Genomic DNA, 23,375 nt, shown 5'->3' with positions numbered 1-23,375 from the left:
AATAATCGGGAGGGGCAAGTTACATCCCTATTTAAGATCCCCGCGTTCATGTTGGAACGCTACACAGTAACAGTCTGAAGTACATAGTTAGTCTCACTTCTCTCTCTGGTAATTTACAATGCATTACAGAATAGAATGATGATATTGTCCGCTTTGCTCGCAAGAAAATTTCTAGATCCATATTATTACAAACTGAAAACAATATTAATTTAATATGCGCCGCATTCTCTCTTTTATAACGCTTTAATTTATATTGTTCGGCGCCCCTAGCTACGGCTCTGAACTTTTACGAAATTACGGAAAAAAAAAAAAATACTAAATATATTTTTATTTGCATAAAATTTGAAATCGAGGATGGCAATTGCCAGGGGGTGCTCGTTCGGCGGCGCAGATCGTATGCGCAGTTGTCCGTGGATACATGACGTCATCGTCGAGAAGCTCGGCACGGAGGAGGCTGGTTCCTTATGCAAATATTGAGATATTTGACAACGAATATCTTCTGAAATATAGTAGCAGGGGAAAAGTTACAAATTTTACTGTTAAGATTCATCCTTTCTAATCGATTTATCACAAAGTTGATTCAAATGTGTAAAATAGTTTTCAAGAAATCGTGTTACGAAGGAACCCCTGTTTTGTTCTCTCCAGGCTTCCAATGTAAGGGAGTTTTAACTTAACCGCGTTGGATTTATTTTTGCTGTATGTTTTAAAATAAGATTATTTTGTTCTTGTCAACTGAATTTATGCCTAAATGCTATGGAAAGCTGTGAAAACTATTATCAGAAAACTAACGGAAGAAATCTAAAATATCACAGCCTTTCCAGTCGGTAATTGCGTAAGTAAACGAAAAGACAAGATTGTTATAAAAAATGCGGGATTGCCCATTTTTGTGAAAAAGGCATTGTGCGAGATCTAAACGCAGAACATTTTAATATTATATGTAAATGTAAGGGTGTAATAAACGTGACTGCTTCCCGTAAAATATCACTGCACTCTCCACGTTTCTCTTCTGTCTTTTCTTTGGCGCCGTCAATAGCTTCAACACGTTGTTTTTTGTATATATATATATATATTTGTCACATATTTGTTTTAATTAGTATTCTGCTCGTTCCGCCACCTGAACGCAGCAGCAAGGGCTCAAAGGGCAGTGCAGTTACACCGGAAGAAGGCTCGGAAATGGCAGGCTTCAGAAGTTAACTCATCCAAATGAAATTAAACAGGTATGTGCTCTCTCTAAATTTAAATCATAGTTCACAAATAATTTGATTAAAAGTTTTAAAAGTATCTGTTTTATTTAATAAGTATTAATTGGTGCATTCTTCTCCAGCATAGCTATAGGCAGTGACCACACTACGGGGGGGGGGGGGGGCAGGACAATTTCTCTCTCTTTCTTATCTGCCCCCAGTATAACGACAAAAATAAATAAATGAATGGATGCTCTTTTAACCCAAATATGCATTTTTGTGTCTATGTAACGGAATAATAAACATGTTTGCCCCGGGAAAATATGATTTAACCCTCCATCTTTTCTATTGCGCCGTCACTAGCTACAACATATTTTGATTCCTATTGTTCCCACATATTTATTTTAATTTTAATATTGTGAATCATATTCCACTGTGTTACTCCATGTAGCCCCCCCGCCCCCCCCCCTACGCCCACACACACACATGTACGATTTCAGTTGTAAGTTTTAGATTAAGCTTGTCAAATGTCCACTTATATCTTTGTATTCTTGAGCCATTTAAAAATAATCATTTCGCCCCATCTTCTGGACGATGTTTTCCCACTGGAAGCCCCTTTGCAGATCGAGATCCGGGGCTATAGCCTTCCCAAGCCACCGTTCCCTCTAATTACTGTCCTGGCCTCATGAAATAAAAATATATGTATTTATACGAAATATTAATTTGACTTGGCAGTTTCTTTTTTCGAACAGGAATAAGTTTTAAATTTTAATTGCTTATAAATTTACACTAGCATTTTTGAGTAAAGGTTTTGCGTAACCCTAAATGTACATTTAGAGACTGCAAGGTCAGCTCTCGATATTTCAGATATATTAATAATTTTCATCACAACGTCTAGTAATAATTATTTGTTACTTCAATAACCTCCTCGCAAATGTTTCTCGCACATTAAAACATAGATGCCATATGATTGTCATTTTCTGTTTATTTCCTTGTAATGCTGACCTCCGAGGCGAAGTGGTTAGCACAACGCTTTACGATGCCAAGGGCCCCCAGGTTCGAATCCCCGCCCGGGCATGGGTCAACTTTCCTTTCATCAATTTCATCATATCATCACGCATCCTCATCTTTGCGATTAGCCATATGTGACATATGAGCGAAGTAAAATAAACTAAGTCTATTAATCAATTATTTTTTTAAACTCTTTAATTCTTCTTTAGCATGTCACGTTTTTGTTAAAATTATATTACGATTTGTAAAATGACGAAATTCTAAAGGAGAACACGCAACTTTCTTTGTAGCGCATCGGTCAGAAAGTTTCAGGAATATGGATTTTCAAAATACATTTTTTCACATGTACTTTGCCCCCTTTTAAAAGTAGCGCGTTTTCAATTATGTTACTAATCATTAAAAGGGTGCCTCAATACCATCTTGGAGGATGACAATTATTATTTTTCTCCTCCTAAAAGTAATAATATACTTTCGCTCTCTGAATCTCCCATATAAATGCTAGGGGCCGTCTGCTTCAGCCGAGCTCACTCCCTCTCTGGTGACGTCACGCGTTCGTGCAAGATCGGCAATCTTCGGATGGCTTTACCTAATCTCTATCTACCTTGGGCAATTGCCTCTCTGTGACCCCCTCCCCCTTTGCCTTGCTGTCCTCGTTCGTCTGGAAGAAAAAATAAATACATGAACAGTTGAACACGCATTCCATTTTCAACATCATTTTGTCGTGCTACTCTTAAATTCTGCTAGCCTTGCTTTTTTTTTACTTCAATTTTTGCCCCCTCGTGCCCCATAGAATTGATTTCGGACCAAGTTTGGGACCAAGCTTCAGCTTTGTTAAAATCCCCTTTGGCCGCACTATCGCCATCAACGAACTGTAACATTTCTTTGCGAACTTCGAGCTCCTCGGCAAAGTCTGAAATGGTACTTTACTAAACATGTTACGTGGAACATATAGAACGTATTAACAGGTAAACTACCCGTCACGATACAACTCGCGTTATAGTTTCCCGAACACGACCTGATGAGTGATGATATCTTGAAAGCATCTGATTTTTTTTTCCAGTGCGACTTGGCGAAAAGAGGAACAGCAAGTAGGCGGACAATAAAACCGTTTAACAAGAATGCCAAAAAAGAACTCACTGAGCTGTGTGCATATATAGAAAACACAAAGGCCGCTTAAAACAAAAGAAGAAACAAATCTTAACAACAATACTGACGAAAGAAAAGACAAAGGCCTCTGATCTTTATAGATTGCCGAAAATATATGCGGCTCCTCTTTCAATTCTTGCCTGTTGTATTACAATAACAGCAGTGGTCTCACTACAATACCGAACATTCACGAGCTCAATGTAACTACGACATATGACACTGCAAGAATTAATGTTTTCAACATAGATTTTTTATAGAGGGTGCTGAAGGGGATGCGGAAGAAATTTAGGGGGTACGCAAGCACCTCCTCGCCCCCCCCCCACCGCCTATGTTCAAATTACATATTTACTTTTCTAGAATGAAGTATGTGTAATTTGTTTAAGCAAGCGTAAAACACGGCCTCTTAAAGTATTCCTTGTTAGCAAAAACACGATTACAAATTGGGTGCACACCCCTACAAGTAATTCTGCCGGCGCCCATGCTTATAGGTCCCATGAAGTCTAATATCCTTCAAGGCGGCTCCCGGACTGGAAATGATTGAGAGCCACTGCTCTAGACGCTTATTAGGTTAGGAGTTCATTCTGCATTTAGATTCCCAAATAATTGTCGTCGATTTTCAGAGTCCCGTCTCAAATGTTCTTGTAAAACTGGGTCAAATTTTGCCATAACTTCTACCAAACCAAAATGAAAAAAAATAGTCTTACCCACACCTATACCAAGGTGCTAGTGTTGCCCACGACACGAGACGAGACGAGACTTTGGTCTGTCTCGTCCCGTCCCGTCTCGTCTCGTGTCTCGTCTCGAAAATATACATCTGGCTCGTCCCGTGTCTCGTCTCGAAGGGTTCTGCCCCGTCTCGTCTCGTAAAAGTAATGCAGGATATTATGCCAACAAAAGTTAAAACTGGAAAACATCACAAAATATTATTCCCGAAAGTGGGTAAAACCTTAAAGTATTTTGTTCACTGTATATTGAGAATAAATAAGGTTCGTTAACCATAAGGACATTCATAAATAAATAAATGGATGTATGTATGTGTGTGTGTGGGGGGGGGGGTGTTTGTTCCGGCATAACTCCCGAACGCCTGGAGCGATTTCAACCAAACTTGGTACGCGTATCACTTGCAATCTCGAAAGAAATACTGTGATAGTAAGACAGCCCTGGGGATGGGGGTGGGAAGGGGGTGACATGTAAAAATAATCGAAAACGACCGATATTAGTGTGGAATCCATAGTTTTCGGGGTCCCTAAGATGAATAGCGATACTCGTAATGCCGTTCAACTCCAAGTTCATCACCTATCGGGATGGGGGTTGAGAGGGGGTGAAAATTAAAATGTCAAAAATTACCAAGGTTAGTGTCGAATCCATAGTTTTTGGAGTCGCTAAGCTAAATGGTGACATTCACGATGACCAAACTTAGTACACATATGAACTACACTCTGGGAAGAAATACTGTGGGGGTAAGATACCCCTGGCACCCCTAGGGGTAGGAGTGGCAAGGGGTGACATGTAAAAATAATCGAAAACGTCCGATATTAGTGTGGAATCCATAGTTTTCGGGTCGCTAAGATGAATAGTGACACTCCCAATGCTGTTCAACTCCAAGACACCCCTGGCACCCATATAGGGGTGGGGTGGGAAGGGGGTGACATGTAAAAATAATAAAAAAACGACCGATATTAGTGTGGAATCCATAGTTTTCGGGGTCGCTATAATGAATAGTGACACTCCCAATGCCGTTCAACTCCAAGACACCTCAAGCACCCCTAGGGGTGGGGATGGGAAGGGGTGACATGTAAAACGACCGATATTAGTGTGGAATCCATAGTTTTCGGGGTTGCTAAGATGAATAGTGACACTCCCAATGCCGTTCAACTCCAAGTTAATTTTACACTATAGTTAGAATTCAATGTTTTCCTGTTTAATAGAAGATTGGGATAAATAAATACCCGAGCAACGACGGGCAATCAGCTAGTATTTAATATAATGTTTGTTAATTACCAATAGGTAGAGAATGAAATCTACTTTTTTTGTTTTTCTGCCTTCAATCAACTCTTTTATCCATCGTACACTAAGGGAGCTTTCAGACCGAAGCAACAAGCGACAGGCGACAAGCCGCATGGGGATTTGCACCGAAGTTACGATCAACACGAGCCCCTTCCGTATATAGGCAAATATTCACCCCATAGTATGCACTACCAACTAACAGACCGAGGCTACACTATGCACGACATTAAGTTTCAGCGATAAAGAACACGAACACCTTGTCGTGTTACTTCGGTTCGGGAAGTCACATTTACTGAGGGTTCGTTTCCATATGGTTGCTTGTCGCCTGTCGCGTGTCGCTTTGGTCTGCAAGCTCCCTTGAGGGAGCGTTCAGAACGAAGTAACAAGCGACATGGTAGTTCACACGTGACACAGGCAACTTCAGTTTATTAGCAAGCATTCACAGTCCGAGGCAACATGACGCACGGTATTCAGAAAACGGTCTAATCCGTTCAACACGCAAGCGACAATCGACCCCGAACAGTTTGTTGCGTCGCTTCGGTTGCAAAGTTTCATGTAAGGGAGAGTTCAAACCGAAGCGCCAAGCGACACATGCTGCTTGGGAACTAGCCCATCAACAGCAGTATTGCACACCGTGGCGGCATGAGACGCCGTGGAAGCCTGCGTTCGATCGGTGGAATCCCCAAGCGACACAAGGGTTTCGCACCGAAGTGACAAGCGACACAAGCTCCTTTAGTCTCGAAGCAGGTTTTCCCCACGCATGCGCTACCAACGGACAGCACTACATTAGAAAACTGTCAAGTCCGAGCCATACGAAAGCGACAAGCGACACGTCCCGCTCGCCATGTCGCTTCGGTTCCGAAGGTTATATTTATTACTGAGGGTTCATTTCCAAGTGGCAGGCCTCTTGCCTCTTGTCTTGCATGACGCTTTTTACCCCTTTGACTTCAGGCAATATAGATTCTTTACGTCAACGCAGAGTATCTAACTATATTGGCCTATTACCAGGTTTTTGGTGCGAAATCTTTAGAGTTTGCAAACAGTACTGAGGATGTAGCTGTTGATATTGAGAAGAGGGGTCGCAATGAATGAACTGTTTGTGCTGGCGAGAATTTTATGACGATTGTCCCCAATAAGGCTGGAAGAGAAGGAGAACCTACACTAAACAAGGCAGTGGCTACCTCCACATCGTTTGGCGCAAGGATGAATGGAGAGAAGCCCTTGGGGTAGCAGCTGTTGAAGAAATTTCAGGATTTTTCAAGTAAAGATACCTGCAACACGAGGGTATAGTCTGGGCAAATTCGTTACGGGCATCGTGTGGCGAATTACGTTTTGCGAGGGGGAATCTTACAGAAATAACTCGAAAGAGCTTGCTAGAGAATCGAAGAAATGTTGGAATCCAGAGAAATGAGATGTTGATATGGGCAGTGATAAAAAATACCATTTCTCAGCGACACGTGCAGCTGGTAGTGTTACTTAGGTTTGGAAATTGACATAGGTTGTTATTTTGGTCTGGTCACTTCTTACTTCGGTCTGACCTATGCGAAAAACAAGACAGGACAGGCGAAAAGCGAGAAGTGTCGCTTGCGAACGAACCAACAGTAATAAATGCAATTCTTCGTGCCGAAGCGCCGCGACAAGCAGGAGAGGATAACGATCACCCAGGGAAGTTATGCCACAAATTGATTACATTTCCTCACAGAATTCAGGTGTTTTCTTGCTCCAATTTTAGTTTCCATGTCTTTCCTTTTTGCTGAATCCCGTTTCGCCCAATTACCCAGAGGCGCATTATATCATATTTCCCATCCAAGTAAAAATTTCGGCGAAAGGGGAATTCCCATTTCGCCGATTATTTTGAAGGGAGGGAATTCTCCCTCTGCTGTGAAATTTCATGTTTAAATAGACAGAATGCTTAATAAAAAGTTAAAAAGTGAGAGATACCTAGAGAAAATTATTACTGACCGCGAGGAGGTTTGGATGGGGAAATATTACAATTAGCAAGGGAGGTTACATGTAAAAAATCACATCACTTCCTTCCATGAAAAGACTACAAAAAATGCTTTAGGTCCGTTCCTTAGATGGCACGATTTTATGTGGAATATTCCTTATTCCTTGTGCGGGAATAATCGTGTTGTGAAGATAACAACTATTGTATGTCTCACTTAACTGTTCAGTGCGGTATTTAAGAAATTTCCAGTGGGGGGAAATTCTACTGACTGTCTAGGGACAGCATGAGATAATGACTTTATGCCATATAACATTTCCCCCCATGGATAAAATTTATCAAGCAGAGGGGGGATACAAGTACCTAGAGTAGGGAAATCCCCCCATCCCCCTACAAATACCACCCTGCGCGTTATAGCAGTAGTTTTTACTTTAAAGGCGTTAAATATATTTAAGCTGTTTTAAGGATAAACAAATAATAAATTTCGTTACTATGGAAAAGCAAACAAAGCCCGCAATTTTCGTAATTTTCGTAAAGGTTTACAATATTTTTCATAAATTTTCCATTCAAAGAAATTATCGATAACACTTCTCTCTCACAATATTTTTAAACAGATAAATATCTGAATCGGTATTTTAGCAAAGTACTTCTATCTGGAGTACTATTACACCTTAAAATTACTAAGCTTGAATACATTGAAAAATGGAATTAATACTGGATTTCGGAAGAGTATAGAAACTAAATAAGATACCCTTTTTTATGTAATAGACGCTGATTTGGGTTTCCAAAGAATATCTTTTACTCCGAGTAAATAAATAATCGCAACTGATTAATTATTTTGTTTATTTTTTTCGAGACTTTCGAGACGAGACGAGACTTTTCACGAGCCGTCTCGTCCCGTCCCTCGTCTCGTTTTGGTGGTCAGTCTCGTCTCGAATTTTGAAACGCTTGTCCCGTCTCGTGGGCAACACTACAAGGTGCCGGTATGGAGAACAGTTGTATACCGCCAGAAAAAAGCACTGTGTATATGTATGCATGTGTGTGTGTGTGTATGTGTGGTGCCCTCAAACTGAGCAACCTTGCGACGTCCCTGTTTGTAAACCTAACCCCCAATTACAATATATTGTTATCATTTTTTAGGAAATGTGGCATAACAGTTTAATGAGAGTTATTTGTATGAAAGTTCTTTTTAATAAAAATAATGTATACAAAGTAAAAAAGAAATATAGAAGTTTATGTGCAGTACATAGATATGGTAAGAACTGCAAAGACCGGTAGTCCCCTAAAATAGTAAATAAATTAAGCAAGCGGGCCAGCCAGATAAATAAAATTAATTAGACTTGCATGACATTAATTGAAGGAAAAAATTCAAATACAAAATATGCTTAAATTTTTGTTACCAAAGCAATGGATTACCATGAATCTCCTCTTGTCGCTAAAGACAGATTTATATTGACTGCAACCGCCTTCAATATATCATGAAGAAGTGGAATTATATTTAAAATATGCAATGGATATCATTGCGAATGCTCGAACTTGCATTCTCTATTGTTGACAATAATAATGTTAGAATGCACAGATGCATTGTATATTGTCAAGATTTAAAATAAATATTAAACAGAGTACAAAACGAAAGAATACAAATGAATGGGAAAACTTTGGTAGTTAACGCAGAAGTGAAAATGTACTAATAGCATGATTATGAATTATATGTCAAAAAATGTTTGAAAATGTGGAAATTGTGTGTACAAGTAGTAAAATACATGACAAAATCTAGCAGGGTCTACATAAAAATATGGAAAATACAAATATAATTTTTCGGGCTACACACCACGATTCGCAAAGATATTACATGATTTTAGCATCATAAGATGAATATATGTATTTACATAAAAAGCCGTTCCCTAGAGTGAGTATGGAAGTTGAAACTCAATCATTGTGTATGATTACGTTGTATAAATGTACAAGTTGACTAAAGATCTATTTTTAGGCACATTTTTGCTGAAACATCCTGTTTGGGGCACTTTCCACAGATCGTTCAGGCACGTACGAGGACAATTGCTCAATTTATCAGATAGAAACTAGTTTAAGGTTGATGGAGCGACAGAAAAAATCGATGTTTTAAAATGTTGCAGGAAAAAATCCATCAAAACATTTGCAACTCTCAATTCCATTAAAAACACGGATGCTTAAATATGTCCGGTATTTTGTGAGATACAGGCGTGAAATTGTTTTTTTCTTCTCCTCAATTCACGTCATAACTTTTATCTACCACCGGATCAATTCTTTGATGCAGTTGCTTTGAAATCCTCCATATCATATTAAAAAGTATTAAAAAAAAGTAGGACTAAATTACCTCACCAAAATTTCACTATTATGAGACAGTTTCCTGCTTATTCAAAGAGCTGAGTATAAATTCTGGACCATTCTGGCAATTATTTATTGGTTTCCTCAGCCTTCGTAAAGATGTTCAAGAATTATTTCTCTCTCCTGGCTCTTTTCGTCATCCTCAGCGTTGCCGCTGCTGTAAGTAATGAATTCCGTAGAATTTTCACTTGAAACTGTATTCTTTTAAACAAGTGACATTTTTCAAATCTCAAATGTGTCATAATTTGCATACTATATTTTCATATATTTCTAATGTCTTTTTATCTCAAAATTGACAACTCGTTTTCATTATACAAAGCCAAAGTTTCGGATTTCTGGTCTGACTTTGCTTTCTTTGTCCTTTTCCTATCCTGTTCTTGTACTTCGTGCACTTATGTTAAGTAGCATGTTCAAAGAGTAAATAAACATTATACTTCCTTTTTGAAGAAGTGTCACTTAATCGAGTTTTCCCATCTGTTCCTTATTTTCGTCTTTTTAAACACTTTTGAAGAAAGCAACAAACCCGATACGTTTGTGTATCATGTTAGCCATATGAATTAAGCCGGCTGTTTCTTTTGTTTGACGCTTCGTTTCGACGCTACGAACACACGAAATATGGGACTTTATCCTGATTATTGCAATCATGCAGCATAGGCTCAAAAAGGCCACGTTCCCCCTCTTTTCTAAGGACCAGCATTCATAAACTGGGTGTTTCCAAAATTCCCGCTTTTTCCCCCACTTCAAGAAGGAGACGAGCGGGATTTGATTATAGAATTGAATCCATCCTCTCATATTATCATCATCTCAGCTATTGAAAGCTAATTATGGTAATGTAAAGACATTAGGGCTGAGCCGATACGGATACCGATGTATCGGTATCGGCAAGTATCGGTTGGATTTTCTTTGCCGATACCAATAATGTTGAGTGACTAGAAGAGCGGCCATGAGAAACAACTCATTTGTCAATGAAAAACTAAATATGCTGACCAAGGCAGTAATTTATTTTATTAAAAACATAAACTAAACGTAACGTTTCAACCTTCTAGCAAGGTCTTCATCAGACTCTGTATCAAGTACAAAAGTAACAAGATACACAAAAAGGGCATTATATATACACAAACATTACTCCCTCCAGACTATTAGAAAGTTGTCAGGAACTTTCTAGCAGGTGACTTTCACTTGGCAACTGTACTTTCACCTAAAAGGCTAAACATAATTACTTTCATATAGAATGTGGTTGGACTTTTTATCTCACGCTCTTTTTCCTTCATTTTCTCCCTTCTCCTCTCCTCTTTCTCTCTTGTCCTTTCCACTCTTTCTAACACCTTCTTCCATTCTTTGTTTAACTTCAGTCCTCCATTCCAGTTCATTATGTCTCCTTCACCTTTCTTCTCTATTTCCTTGGCTTCCTTCCATATTCTCACTAGCATTCTCTTCTACCTTCCTATCTGCTTAGCCTCATCCCACTCTATGCCATGTCCTGTTTCTCTCGTGTGTTTAAATATTGCATTTCTCTCTCTCTTAAGTCGTACATCATCCATATGTTGTTTCAACCTGTCATTCAGCCTTTTTTTCGTTTCTCCTATGTACACACTCTGACATTCTTTACATTTTACTTCGTAGATAATCCCTTCCTCTTCCTCTTCTCTGTTCTCCTTTTTCTTGCTCGCATTCTTCGCTATTCCTAAGATGCTTCTCCCTCCTTTCCTGTAAGCTTTAATTCCCGCTTTCCTAAGCACTTCGCATATCTTTTCTGTTGTCTTCCCCATACTCCTTATTCCAAACCTTCTCTCTTCTTTTTCTTTCTCTTCCAATTCTCCCCTGCCCGTTTTCTTACTTCTTCTGTTTATGTCCAGTCTATCCTGCTTCTCATAGCCATTCTATTCCAGCTGTTTCCATAGGCTATTTTTGCCTTCTTTTTCACATTCTTTCATGCATATTTTCTTGATTCTGTTTTGCATATTCTTTATAAAATTTATTTTTGTCACCTCACTTACATCACTTCTTTTGTGACAGAATACCCCTGCTGCACACTTCTTCTGATGCCAAACGGTTTCAATTTCTTGTCTTCTTCCTTTTCATCAATATATCTAGGTAGCTTAATTTTTCTTTTTCTTCTATTTCAAGTTCCAATAATATCCCTCTTTCTTCATCTTGTATTTCTTTAGCAAAAATGACGAGCTGCCTCTTCGTTCCCTTCCATATGCCAAAACAATCGTCCACATATCTGCAAAACAGAATTATTTTGTCACCTCCTTTTTCTATCACTTTCTTTTCCCATTCATTCATAACCAATTCAGCCAAAGCTGGGCTTAGGCTAGAACCTATATTTAGTCCTTCACTCATTAACATTATTTTATCTCCCATTATACTGTAACCGTTATTCCAAATGGTTTCTAGCGCCTTCACTATCCTTTCACTATCCCATTCTCCTATAATTTCTTGTCCCATTCTCTTTTTAATAATGTCCAAAACGTGTCCCCTCTTGATGCTCGGGAACATACTTTTCACGTCTAAGCTAAACATTGTTGTCGTCTTCATCTCATTTAACATAAGTCCTTTTATGAGGTCTACTACTTGTTCACTGTTCTTAACTGCTCTGCTTTCTTGCTGTGTTACTAACACTTCAATAACTTTCTTTAATTCTTTTCCAAGGGTTCCAAAATATTGTTTCTGCAGTTCATTACTGGTCTTAACTTTATCTCATCTTTTTGTATCTTTGGAAAGCCTTTCAAACTTGGTAGTCTTCCTGTCTCCTTTATGCATTTCTTGAATCCTCTCCTCCTACAGTCTTTTATGACCCTTTCTTTTATAGTTTGTTCTTCTCCTGTTCCACAAATCTCCTCATATCCGTTTTCTTTTAGGTCTTCAAACTTCCTCTCGTACCATTCTCTTTCCATCACCACAATTGCTCCTCCATTATCTGCCTGCTCTATCACCACATCATTTCTTGTCTTGATTTTCTTCATCCCTTCCCTTTCTTTTTGACTCAAATTATCTACTTTTCCTTGTCTTCCCATTTCTTTCTTCAGTATGGCTGCTGTTCTTCTTCTAATCTTGTCTCTTTCTGGTTCTTCTTTTATATGGAGCACTGCTTCTTCAATGTCATATATTTTCTAACTTTCTAATAGTCTGGAGGGAGTAATGTTTGTGTATATACTGGGTGTCCCACTTAAAAGTGGCACGCCTAACATTCATTCTGGCGTTCACAAATAAATGGGTGGAATCAGATTAATGTAGTTGCCTACACTGAAATATTGCATTACTTGAAGTCACACGTAATTGTTGAATATTTTTGAGTTGCGTTCGACAGTTTAAAAGTGATTGTTTGCGGAGATTGTTGTGCAAAAGTTTGCGGAGAAATGGTGCAGTTTGCAATTGAACACTGGATAGATATTGTTGAATTTTACATAAAGACAGGGTCCATTAAAGAGACTAAAGAAATGTTTGTGGCGAAATACGTCGGTATGAAGCCTCCCACAACCAATGCAATTCAAAAGATGTATAACAAATGGAGGACTACAGGATCCGTTAGTAATGTTTTGAAGAAGAAGCGTCCCACAGTGAAGACCCCGGTGGTAATGGACAGAATTCGCAGTAACATATTGAGAAGCCCCAAGAAATCGATACGAAGATTATCTCAACAAGTTGGTGTATCCCGCACAACATGCCATCGTGTACTAAAAGAGCTCCATTTCCGACCATTTCGTGTGACCGTAGTGCATGAATTGAAAGAACCAGACAAAGCTAAACGAGTTACTTATTGAACTGGATGTTATCTTCGATTGCTGATGGTTACTTGGATCCTATGCTCTTCTTCATGACACATGAAGCTTGGTTTCATCTTTCTGGTTACATCAACTCACAGAATTGTAGATTTTGGTCACAGGATAACCCACACGTCGTGCATGAGGAACCTCTTCACCCAGAGAAGATAGGCGTTTGGTGTGCTGTGTCGGGAACACGCATTATCGGACCAATTTTCTTTGAAGAGACTATCAACAGCGAAAGATATCTGCAGATATTTGAGTCGTTCTATGCACAGTTAACAGAAAATGAAAAAAAGACACGGCGTCTTTCAACAAGATGGTGCCACTGCCCACACCTCCAACCAGAGTATGACCCGTATAAGTGAAGTGTTTCCCGAAAACATACTTGTCAGCAAAAACCTTTGGCCTCCGCGATCGCCGGACTTAACATCTTGTGATTTTTATTTATGGGGAGCTCTGAAAGGAAAAGTGTACGCTAATAACCCTCATACGATAAACCAACTGAAAGAGAACATCACAAACGAGATAAATAACATCTCCCCTGAAGAATTACGACGTGTTTCTCAGAACATTGTACTGCGAGCGCAGCGATGCCTGGATGCTGGTGGATGGCACTTTCAGCATTTGTTATAAACCAGACAGTTTTACAGTTTTACACAGTAAGTGTACCTAACCTAACATAAGATGTGAAAATGTAATTATATGATGACACATGTCTTGAAACTCTGCAGTATTTACATATGAAAAAACAATTCAACTAGTATGAAAAGCAGTCAGTGAGTCGTACCACTTTTAAGTGGGACACCCGATATAATGCCCTTTTTGTGTATCTTGTTACTTTTGTACTTGATACAGAGTCTGATGAAGACCTTGCTAGAAGGTTGAAACGTTACGTTTAGTTTATGTTTTTAATAAAATAAATTACTGCCTTGGTCAGCATATTTAGTTTTCATAATCATGGAAACAAGGCTTAATGGTGTTATCATTTGTCAATATTTGTCCTTTTTAAAGGTTCGTTCGCCCTTCCTTGTGACTTGTGGGCCCAATATTTCTGCCGCACCCTGTAGTGCAGAAGGTTTTCAAAACAAACGTGTAGAGTGCCACACACGTAAATTTGCCGTTGCGTAGAAACGAATTTTCGTTTCGTCTCCCTCTCTCTTAGCATCATGTGTTCTACCCTGCTCGAAAACCTTCGCTATTGTTGCCATATTGTCATTCCATTCCTGGACACACTCGCGCAAACTTCATTGAAAACAATTGAATAGCGCTCCAGCTCGCGGTTCCCACCATTCGGTAGGGACGCTAATGTGGCAATATAGCACGGCGTAGTGCTTGCTTCTTTTATGCAGTGCATGTTCATTGGCTAGCTAGTAACTAGTGTTGCCAACTGTAATAATGAAGCACTATTTCTGTCACGGAAGGGGAAAAGGCAGGTAAAGTGGCGGTGAGTTTTGTTGGATTGGAAGCACCATATTTTTATTTTATATTAAGTATTTGACCGGTTTGACGTTGTATGCGTGTATTGCGTGTGTGTATGTAAAAGTGTGTGTTTGCTAATGAACGTTAAATTCCATAATGCCTCCAGTTCTGTCGAAGTTGAAATCAAAAACCTTGCATAGCCAAGCTCGGGAAATTCTAAGCAACGTGCACGAGTTCATGAAGGAGGAAGCCAGTCATGGTGTTAGCATCCCAATAAAGCATTTTGGCAAGAGAGCAGCGAACAGCAGCAACAAATTGTTCATATTTCATAATTTTGGAATTATTCAAAATAAATAAATTATGTGGCTCCAACATCATTTCAACTCTGGCTCCGGCACGTGTTCTTGTAGAAATTGCATAGACGAGGCTGTCATTTTTGCTGCTTAATGCGATACATATTGTTTTCTGTGTTAAAATTGCCATGCTTTGATGGGTGACCAAGTTCATAGCAGGGCCGGCGGAAGGGGAGGGCGAACCGTCCCATCGCCCAGAGCGGCAAAATTTGAAGAGAAGAAAAAAATAAGCCTATTGAAAACTGTGATCGAGCGAGATATTCTTTTGCGCTGAATAGTATTGAAAGTATAAGAAGTCTCATTATTTATTTTATATTTTGATGTTTTAGTTAGGAATATATTGATTTTCAATTTTCCGTTGCTGCGTAATGACCGGGGGGGGGGGGGGGTCGAATAGAGCCGCCACCTCCCAGGGAGGCAAAATGACTAGCGCCTTCCCTGGTTCATAACAAAAGAAAAAGCCGCGCAGCTTATCGTCTAGTGGCAGTATATGTACTTGTTATTGTTGTGGAAGCCGGCATCCTTTGTAAATGTACAACAAAGGCAACCGACTGTCGCCGATCTCAGAGAGGAAATAATAATACTGCTTGAGGAGGAGTGTTATGGTGCAATTGTAGCGGTTTAACACGTTGGCATGTTATTATCTGCCGTTGCAGTTCCATACCAGTGTATACGGGTTTTGGCAGTGAAAAGTTAGAACGCCACCAGTGCATTAATGCAATGAAAAATAATATATATATATATATATATATATATATATATATATATATATATATATATATATATATATATATATATATATATATATATATATATATATATATTTTGTTTGAAATCACTCAAATAAGGAATCGTATGAAGAAGTCTTCTTTGCAGCATTTTTGGTAATATTACTTATGTGTTAGTTCATATTTTGCGAATTTTTAGTCCATATGTATGTAGCAGTTTTTAAATTAACTGGGTCGTATGCTATTACGAAGCGTAAGGCAGAGAACAGGGAAAGCTGGAGATTGCAGTGAAAAACCTGCCATTAGGCAGAAAACAATGAATGAATGAATGAATGAATGTATGTAGCTACATACAAAGCCACTTGTTAGTACATACTAATCCTAGTCCTGGTATAATGCATGACGTTTAAAACTCAACGTTAAATAGACCTGAATTCTCTAATTTTCTTGTTGTACTAACAGCTGTGCCTCGGCGCACTGCAGCGATTTTTCTATCTGCTCCATTAGCAACACTGCTTCTTTAGTTGTTTCGCGCATCGCACGGCAGAATTATCTGCGCTGGACTCTAATGTAAAATGTATTCTTTTGCAGGATAAACAGCGGGAAAAACTTCAGGCATGTAGAGAAAAATATATGGTGGAAAATGGTAAGTCATTGTATATTACTTGGCACTTACTTTTGCATAAAATTTGAGTTTGACTGAAACAGGGGTGGCAAGCAGTGGCGTAAATAACACCCTGCAACCCATGCCGTGCGGGGGGAGGTGCATTAAGAATGATAGATTAAGAAAGGCCCATAGTTCACAAAGTTTTCTTTTCGGCGTTAAAATGTATTTTTAACCAAACATATATATTTATGCCCATACAACTGCAAACAGAAAATGTTAATCACCAGAAAAGTAGAAAGTGAATCACCAGATTAGAAGGAAACCTTCATTAGCTGAATAGTTCAACCAAACTTCCTCAAGCAGTACCCAGTCTCGCGCGAACCGAGGAAAGTGGATCGGTGCTCTCTCCCGTAGCGTCAGGGACGGCGACAGGGGTGAGCACGGGTGGGCAAGCGCCCACACAAAAATTCCTGTACCCACCCGATTGCCCACCCAATCAAATTCACTATAAGTACATATACTTATAGATATGTGAATGTTGCAATAAATAAGTTATTGTGGTGTTCATTACATGTATATTTTACTAATGAATATTATCTATAGCTACTAGAAATGTTCACATATCATCATCCCATAAAAAGCTGATTTAACTTTGTCATTAGAAAACAAAAGGAATTACTAGAGATCTTGAAACAAGAAAACTGTAACCAACTGAATACTTCTATGATTAGAAGGAGCTAGTGGGCTTAGGAGGCGCAAAATTATGCAGGGTATAGTCAAAATTAGATCAGGATTTAAGGTGAGCTTGAGGGCTGCAGCTCCGGGCCTTCACTGGGGGGAAAACTGCTTTGAAAAGTACCACATAATGAAAAAATTAGGTACTTCGGATGTGATGAAAAATGTAGAAATACGTATAACTAACCACCTCATGTAGCTTGGCGAAAAGTTATAACTGAAACTGTGGAGGGGATTGGGGTGAGGTCCTGGTGTTGTAAGCTCCGGGTCTTCACATATATAAATCCCGGCCTGCGTATGATTAAAATAATCTCTAAATAAACAAATAAAAACCGCAGCGTTGCTTCCTGCAGCAACACAATAAACTATTTCGACTTTTTAATTAGGTCTACACTGAAATTACAGAAGTATCTCTTTCTTCATTTCATTACAATTTTTATATTTATATTTTACATACCTGTCATTTTCAAATATGTATTCAAAATAACAACTTTGTATTCGTTCTAATAAATACTAATAAGAAGCAATCACAATAACCACTATAATAGCGAGGTATATTAATTTTGATGTAACAGTTATGTGGGTTTGGAAATGCAACAGAATTATTGAATTGGGGTGGCTAATTCTATTTAGAAATCTTAGTTCCACACATAAATTTTGCCTATCAGTTACGTAATCAGGCGATTTTTCTTGTGATTAACTTTTACGTAGAATTAAAAGAAGAAGGGGTTGGAAGGAAAGCCTTGTTTTGAGGGCGTCAAAGAACTAATCAATCACGATGAGAACGGTTTAAACTTTGGAAGCATCAGAGGTTTAGCCGAAAAGGTCAACAGAATCTGTAGATGCAGATGAAGTAAAGAAGAAAAGGTATGTCGCGAAGTATCCATAAGAACATTTTGTTTATTTGTTTTTTAAGTCGAATTTTATGCTCAGATAGGCTTATCGGGGCTAAACCTACAGTTTAAAGCGAGTCCGAACCAGAGTGCATTGTGCTTCCACCAGGGGAGGGGGCAGTAGAATCCAGAACCTCTTCATTATAAGCAGGCCCGTAGCTAGAGGGGGGCAGGGGGGCAACTGCCCCCCCCCCCGAGAAAATACAGAACACATTCCTACCTGGAATTCTCACTATTCTTTACAATTATATCATGTGTTACTCTAGCAACATTACAAAGACACTTATTGATTTTGTGATTTATTAGGGTGTATGGGATTCCGTATAATGTCGTATCAGGATTGGGGGGAAAAATTCCCTTCCAGATTAGACTTCGGGAAATGATTTCACAATTTTTAGTATCTAGAACAGTTGTGACATTTTGAGTAGTATTGTATTAAAGGTGCCTAATGTTTTTGGATGTTTTTCTTGGATGTGTTGCTATAAACTTTGAATTGCTTAAATTTCCCAAACGATCTATATGAAAAAAAATGTTAAAGAGAATGCCCCGTGAAATTATTGCACCCTATTAAAACAATTTATTTCTATGAAACGTAATATGAAATATTAATGATGACACTGTAATCCAAGAAGTCAATGGTCAATCAAGGGATTCCTATTTGTTTGTCAGGTGTCAAACACATGTATTTCAACTATAATATAATACAATTCACACAATATTTTGCAAAATGATTAACGTAACCAGTAGGCAAACGTTGTCTGTAGTGAAGCAAGAGTCTCTCCTTTGAAAGAAATAGAGTCCGTGGTGGACTAAGGGACCCATGTTTTAATGTTTTAGCAAGTACAAAAAAAGTGTATTAGCTACAAATTTTTACACAATTCATCAAAGTGTAGGTAATATGTAACCATTATTATTTAATTAATTCTATTTTTCTTGCATAACACAACACAATGGTGTTGTTGATTCTCGTTAGATTCCTTTGTGCGTAAAAATCTTGCATACTGGAAACTAGAGGGAATCATTATGAAGCATGATTTATAAAGGGCTCCCTTAATCAGTTCTGCAGAGAGCCCCAAAGTTGTTGGTGCATATTAATCATCTATTAACATTATCGAGCTGTAAATATCAAGTAGATACAGTCCCTATTAGCCTACCTAGGTATTTATGTTAAACTTCATATTCTTTGGCAATCTGGAAAGGTCATTATCGAAATGTTGCTATTTGATGTTGCTCGAAGTTATTTTGTTCGTTGCATTTTCAAAATATCATCCCTTTTCTGTTACTTATCTCTTTTGGGGGAGGGGGCAAGTGCCTCTGTGTACCCTGTTATATTTGCCAATGCGACACAATATATTAAAAATTTGCCCCCTCTAGGATTCACTTCGCCCCCCCCCCCCCCCACAAAGAATTCCTGGGTACGGGCCTGATTATAAGGCGACAACGTTATGCCATTGGAGAAAAAAATGTAGAGAAAGAACTCGCAGGGAACGTATCACGTATATTATCACCATAAAAGATGCGTTCATTTAAGAGGGTGTATTGCGAGAGACAAATATTTGAAACTTTCGGAAAACTAACGTCACGGAGTTAGCTGCCTTGATCCAACAATGAAACATTGTGAAATTGAAACTACCACCTCGACTATCGAAGTGGTATGAACTAATGAAACTCTACTTTTTGAAGAATAAGTTGTTGCTGATTCGATTTGTTGTTCTATGTGAAGTCACTTTTCTGCTAATTTTGGCTAATGGCGACAATGAGGTTCAATGGTGATGAGATGAAAGTGACGAAGGGGGGAAAACAAATGAACGCAGACATTGAAAATACAACCCACCACCAATTATTATTTTGACTGTGGTTCCAGGCGCCAGAGACACGTTCGTCTGCAAAATTAATGTTTCCAGTGTATACTGCGCAGGATAGAGGTTGACATTTGAGTGCTTTCGAAAAGGTCACGTCATACAACCCAAGTCGTCTGTGAAAAAGAGATTAATTACCGAGTGATCAATTTCGATGAATTCCTTGTGTCGAAAATCACATTCTACAAAATGTAAACTATTTGTTACCTCAGTGCATGTGTTCATCTAACCATACGTGTATCACCTCTCCCGCATGAGTAACGAAGACTTGCTTCACAAAACGAATAACAACTTAGCTCACAGATTTTTCAATTCTACTTGATTATTACTTTTGGGCGATATTTTGTGAAAATAGCCTTTCATAAGCCTGGGGATACTTTATGCAGAATGAACAAAGAATTGGTTTTTCCGTGGGTGGGTGTTTACATTCCCAATAAGACATTAATTTTAATCCAAATATCCAGTGGCGGCGATTAGGAGGAGAGTTCCCCCGTCACATTTTGCCACATGTTACACCCGCACTATGACATTTTAATGCTAAGACTTTTCTACCAAAAAAGTAAACTGTCCTTGCCTCCAAGTTTTGGCACCCGATAGCCGTTAGTACAAACATTCAGATACATTTGTCAGTTGTACTAATAACCTTGCAAGCCAAGAAAAGTGATCATTGTCCTCCGAGTTTCAGTCAAAAACTCATTAGATGAAAATAACATGATCAGGAACATGCATTTAAATTACCAAAAGTAATTTAATCCTTCACCATTGTCTACCATCACAATTTCTATCACTGTCGCCTAATACATAAATTGGAGCAGGTACGTGCCTTGTATGTTTGCACTTGAAGGACAAAATGTGATGCAACCAATTCACTTTTATTTCAAAAGAACGTGATTAGAATGTATGGCTGCGCGCAAACAGACACTTACCTTGAAATAATTGTGTCCATCGGAGACAAGGAAGTGGAACAAGACGGGAGAATAGATTAGAAATGAAAGAGGAAAGAAACCAAACACACACACACACACACAAACATACATGTGATGTGTTTGTGCATGGCAGTTAAGAATGGAAAGAGAGAAAATGAATGGGAGAAAGAGGTAAGAAGCTGAGAAAGAAAGCTATAAGAAGGCATTAGGGAGTAAAAAAGAGAAGATGAAAAGGAAATGGAAAGAAGTGAAGGGAAATCGGGAGTGTAAGAGAGAAGGGGATACATATGCATGTATGTCGTACATATATGTATATATAAATAATGGCCTTTCATTTATACCTTGTCACGGTATCTAGTGACGTGTGAAACGCAGTTCGATATAAATAATTTTTTGTTTATTGATTCATTTTTTGCACAAACATGAAAGTGTGAGGTTTGATTTATTTTGTGAATAAACTTGTATCCGAGCCAGACGTCGGGAGTTGGGGACGAGTTTTTCTTGAGTGACAGCGGAACTGCCTTTTTCGGCTTAGAACATGACATATTTGCACCAACGCGGAGATAAGGAAAGATTATTTTCGCCGCTACCGGGCTTGAGTCGCAGCAGGCGTTCGAACCCATGTTCACGGATGACCAGGAAAACCAGCTGGAGCTCAAGCCTGCAAGGATCCAGGACGCGTCGCTGACCGCGTTTCAAGACAATGGAGAGAGGTCATTTCCATCCCTCTGAAACAGAAGCCAAGCCACTAGAGCGTCCTTTTCAACGGAAGAATTCGAATCTCTTATATATAGGCAGTACTATGATTCCAGACACAGTTTTTACCCGGATTTCATAGAGAGAGCATCTCCGCGCTACGCTCTCGCGTGATTATCGTTTTGTGTCCGCGAACTTTGTTTCCTTACGTACCGTGAACGAATCGGAGATAGAGAGTTACCAGTGCGCGCCTTATTTTGGTGAAGATTACGCGGTGATTTGTTTTTGCCAAGCGTCGACTACATAAGGATGGAGGGCTAAAGAAGATAGAGAAGGAAGTCCGTCGACTCCCCTGACGCCTGCAACGACGCCGAAGCCAGTCAGACGACGCCAAAACCAAACACTGCCCAAAGCCCGAAGGACGCTTTCAGATCGACGTCCCAACCAAAGCCCGAAGGACGTTTCCAGAGAGAGATGATTGCAGATCGACGTCCAATTGATGCCCGACACTGGAGAGATTCCTGACCGGCGCGTGACCACGTACATCCGACGCTAGTGGCAAGAGGAACGCCCGAAGTACTAAGGAGGTGCAAGTACACCAGATCGTTGCAATTATTCTTCGTCGCGATCGACCTCGGAGGACAATTTCGCCACAAAGGAACCGTGTACAAGTCCCGCGTCCAGGAGAGATGAATGACCACGCCATGTAGCAGAGTCTGGTACAGTATACTTCAGAGGGTCTCATGTCCATGTAAACGTGCGTCGTTAGTATCAACACCGTACAGTTAACGCCGAAGTCTCACTTATTCGCAAAGTTACTCAGGAAACCCCGAACCTAACCTCCGCGTCTGATAATTTTTGGTATTGTTATAAAAAAGGGTAATTTCATATTCAGATGTTCTAATTTAATTGTCTGCATTCAGGGTTAGAAGCTCCATTTCATTTCTTTAATATTTAGTATAAATTGTCAAAGTGTGCTCCATGTCTTGTGTAACCGACCGCCCCGTCGCACCATTTAATTTGTCAATAGTTGACTGATGAGTCCTTTTTAATTGTGGAAAGCGTAGTTGTTTTTATTGCAAGGTCGTGTGCGTGAAATAGTATTGTTTGGTGCATAGTGGTTTTTAAGGTAATTTTTGCTCGCGCCGACGATTGATTAGTGTATTCCGGCAGCTGGAGCCAATTAAGTTTTTGCATCCCTATGTAATTGTGTAGTTGTTCTCATTGGACGAGAGAGGCTTATGTGTAATACCCCCGTCCGAGAAACTTGTATAATGTCGTGCTTACGACTCGATGCATACGTTCATTCGAACGAAAGATTTAACCACGCCGACCCAATTGTCTTAGTTAACCGCTTTCCGAGGGCTGGCACTTAAGTTAATTTAAAAGAGCACAGGAGCTGACAGACAGACAAATGCCCTAAATTCACATAAAGTTTTAAAAATTAAAAGGAATGATATGTTAATGAGATCCATGATTTGTATCCATACTTCACATGTAAAAATACCTCATGTGTGTGAACGAGAGATAGAGTGAATGTTGTGAGAGTGAGGAGGCTTTGTAAACAGTTGTTGATTGCAATATTTTTTTGTTGTTACAATATATATTCACTTTTTACCGTTCGTCAGTGTCGTTATTTGACGTTTTTCAGGTACCAGATATTATGCTATTAGTGTTTTATGATTGTTCGAATCTACATATCAAAGGTAAACAAAACAGTGTAACTTTTCAA

At 39.1% G+C, this 23,375-nt stretch overlaps 1 protein-coding gene across 2 annotated transcripts in view; it reads left to right on the top strand.

Annotated features, from left to right (window-relative positions):
- The first annotated feature begins 9,718 nt into the window (after positions 1–9,718).
- Positions 9,719–23,375, top strand: part of LOC145998818 (uncharacterized) — a 56,043-nt gene continuing 42,386 nt past the window's right edge. For both annotated transcript variants that reach the window (XM_083135459.1, XM_083135458.1), the window contains exons 1-2: positions 9,719–9,816; positions 16,519–16,573. In XM_083135459.1, coding sequence (XP_082991585.1) covers positions 9,757–9,816; positions 16,519–16,573 — 115 coding nt within the window. In that variant the 5' untranslated portion in view covers positions 9,719–9,756. The remainder of the gene's footprint in view (positions 9,817–16,518; positions 16,574–23,375) is intronic.

The sequence above is a fragment of the Lepisma saccharinum genome, chromosome 14, assembly GCF_977018435.1.
Source record: "Lepisma saccharinum chromosome 14, izLepSacc3.1, whole genome shotgun sequence".
Lineage (NCBI taxonomy): Eukaryota > Metazoa > Arthropoda > Insecta > Zygentoma > Lepismatidae > Lepisma > Lepisma saccharinum.
The sequence above is the reverse complement of the archived record's forward strand: the minus strand, read 5'-3'. Positions and strand labels throughout refer to the sequence as shown.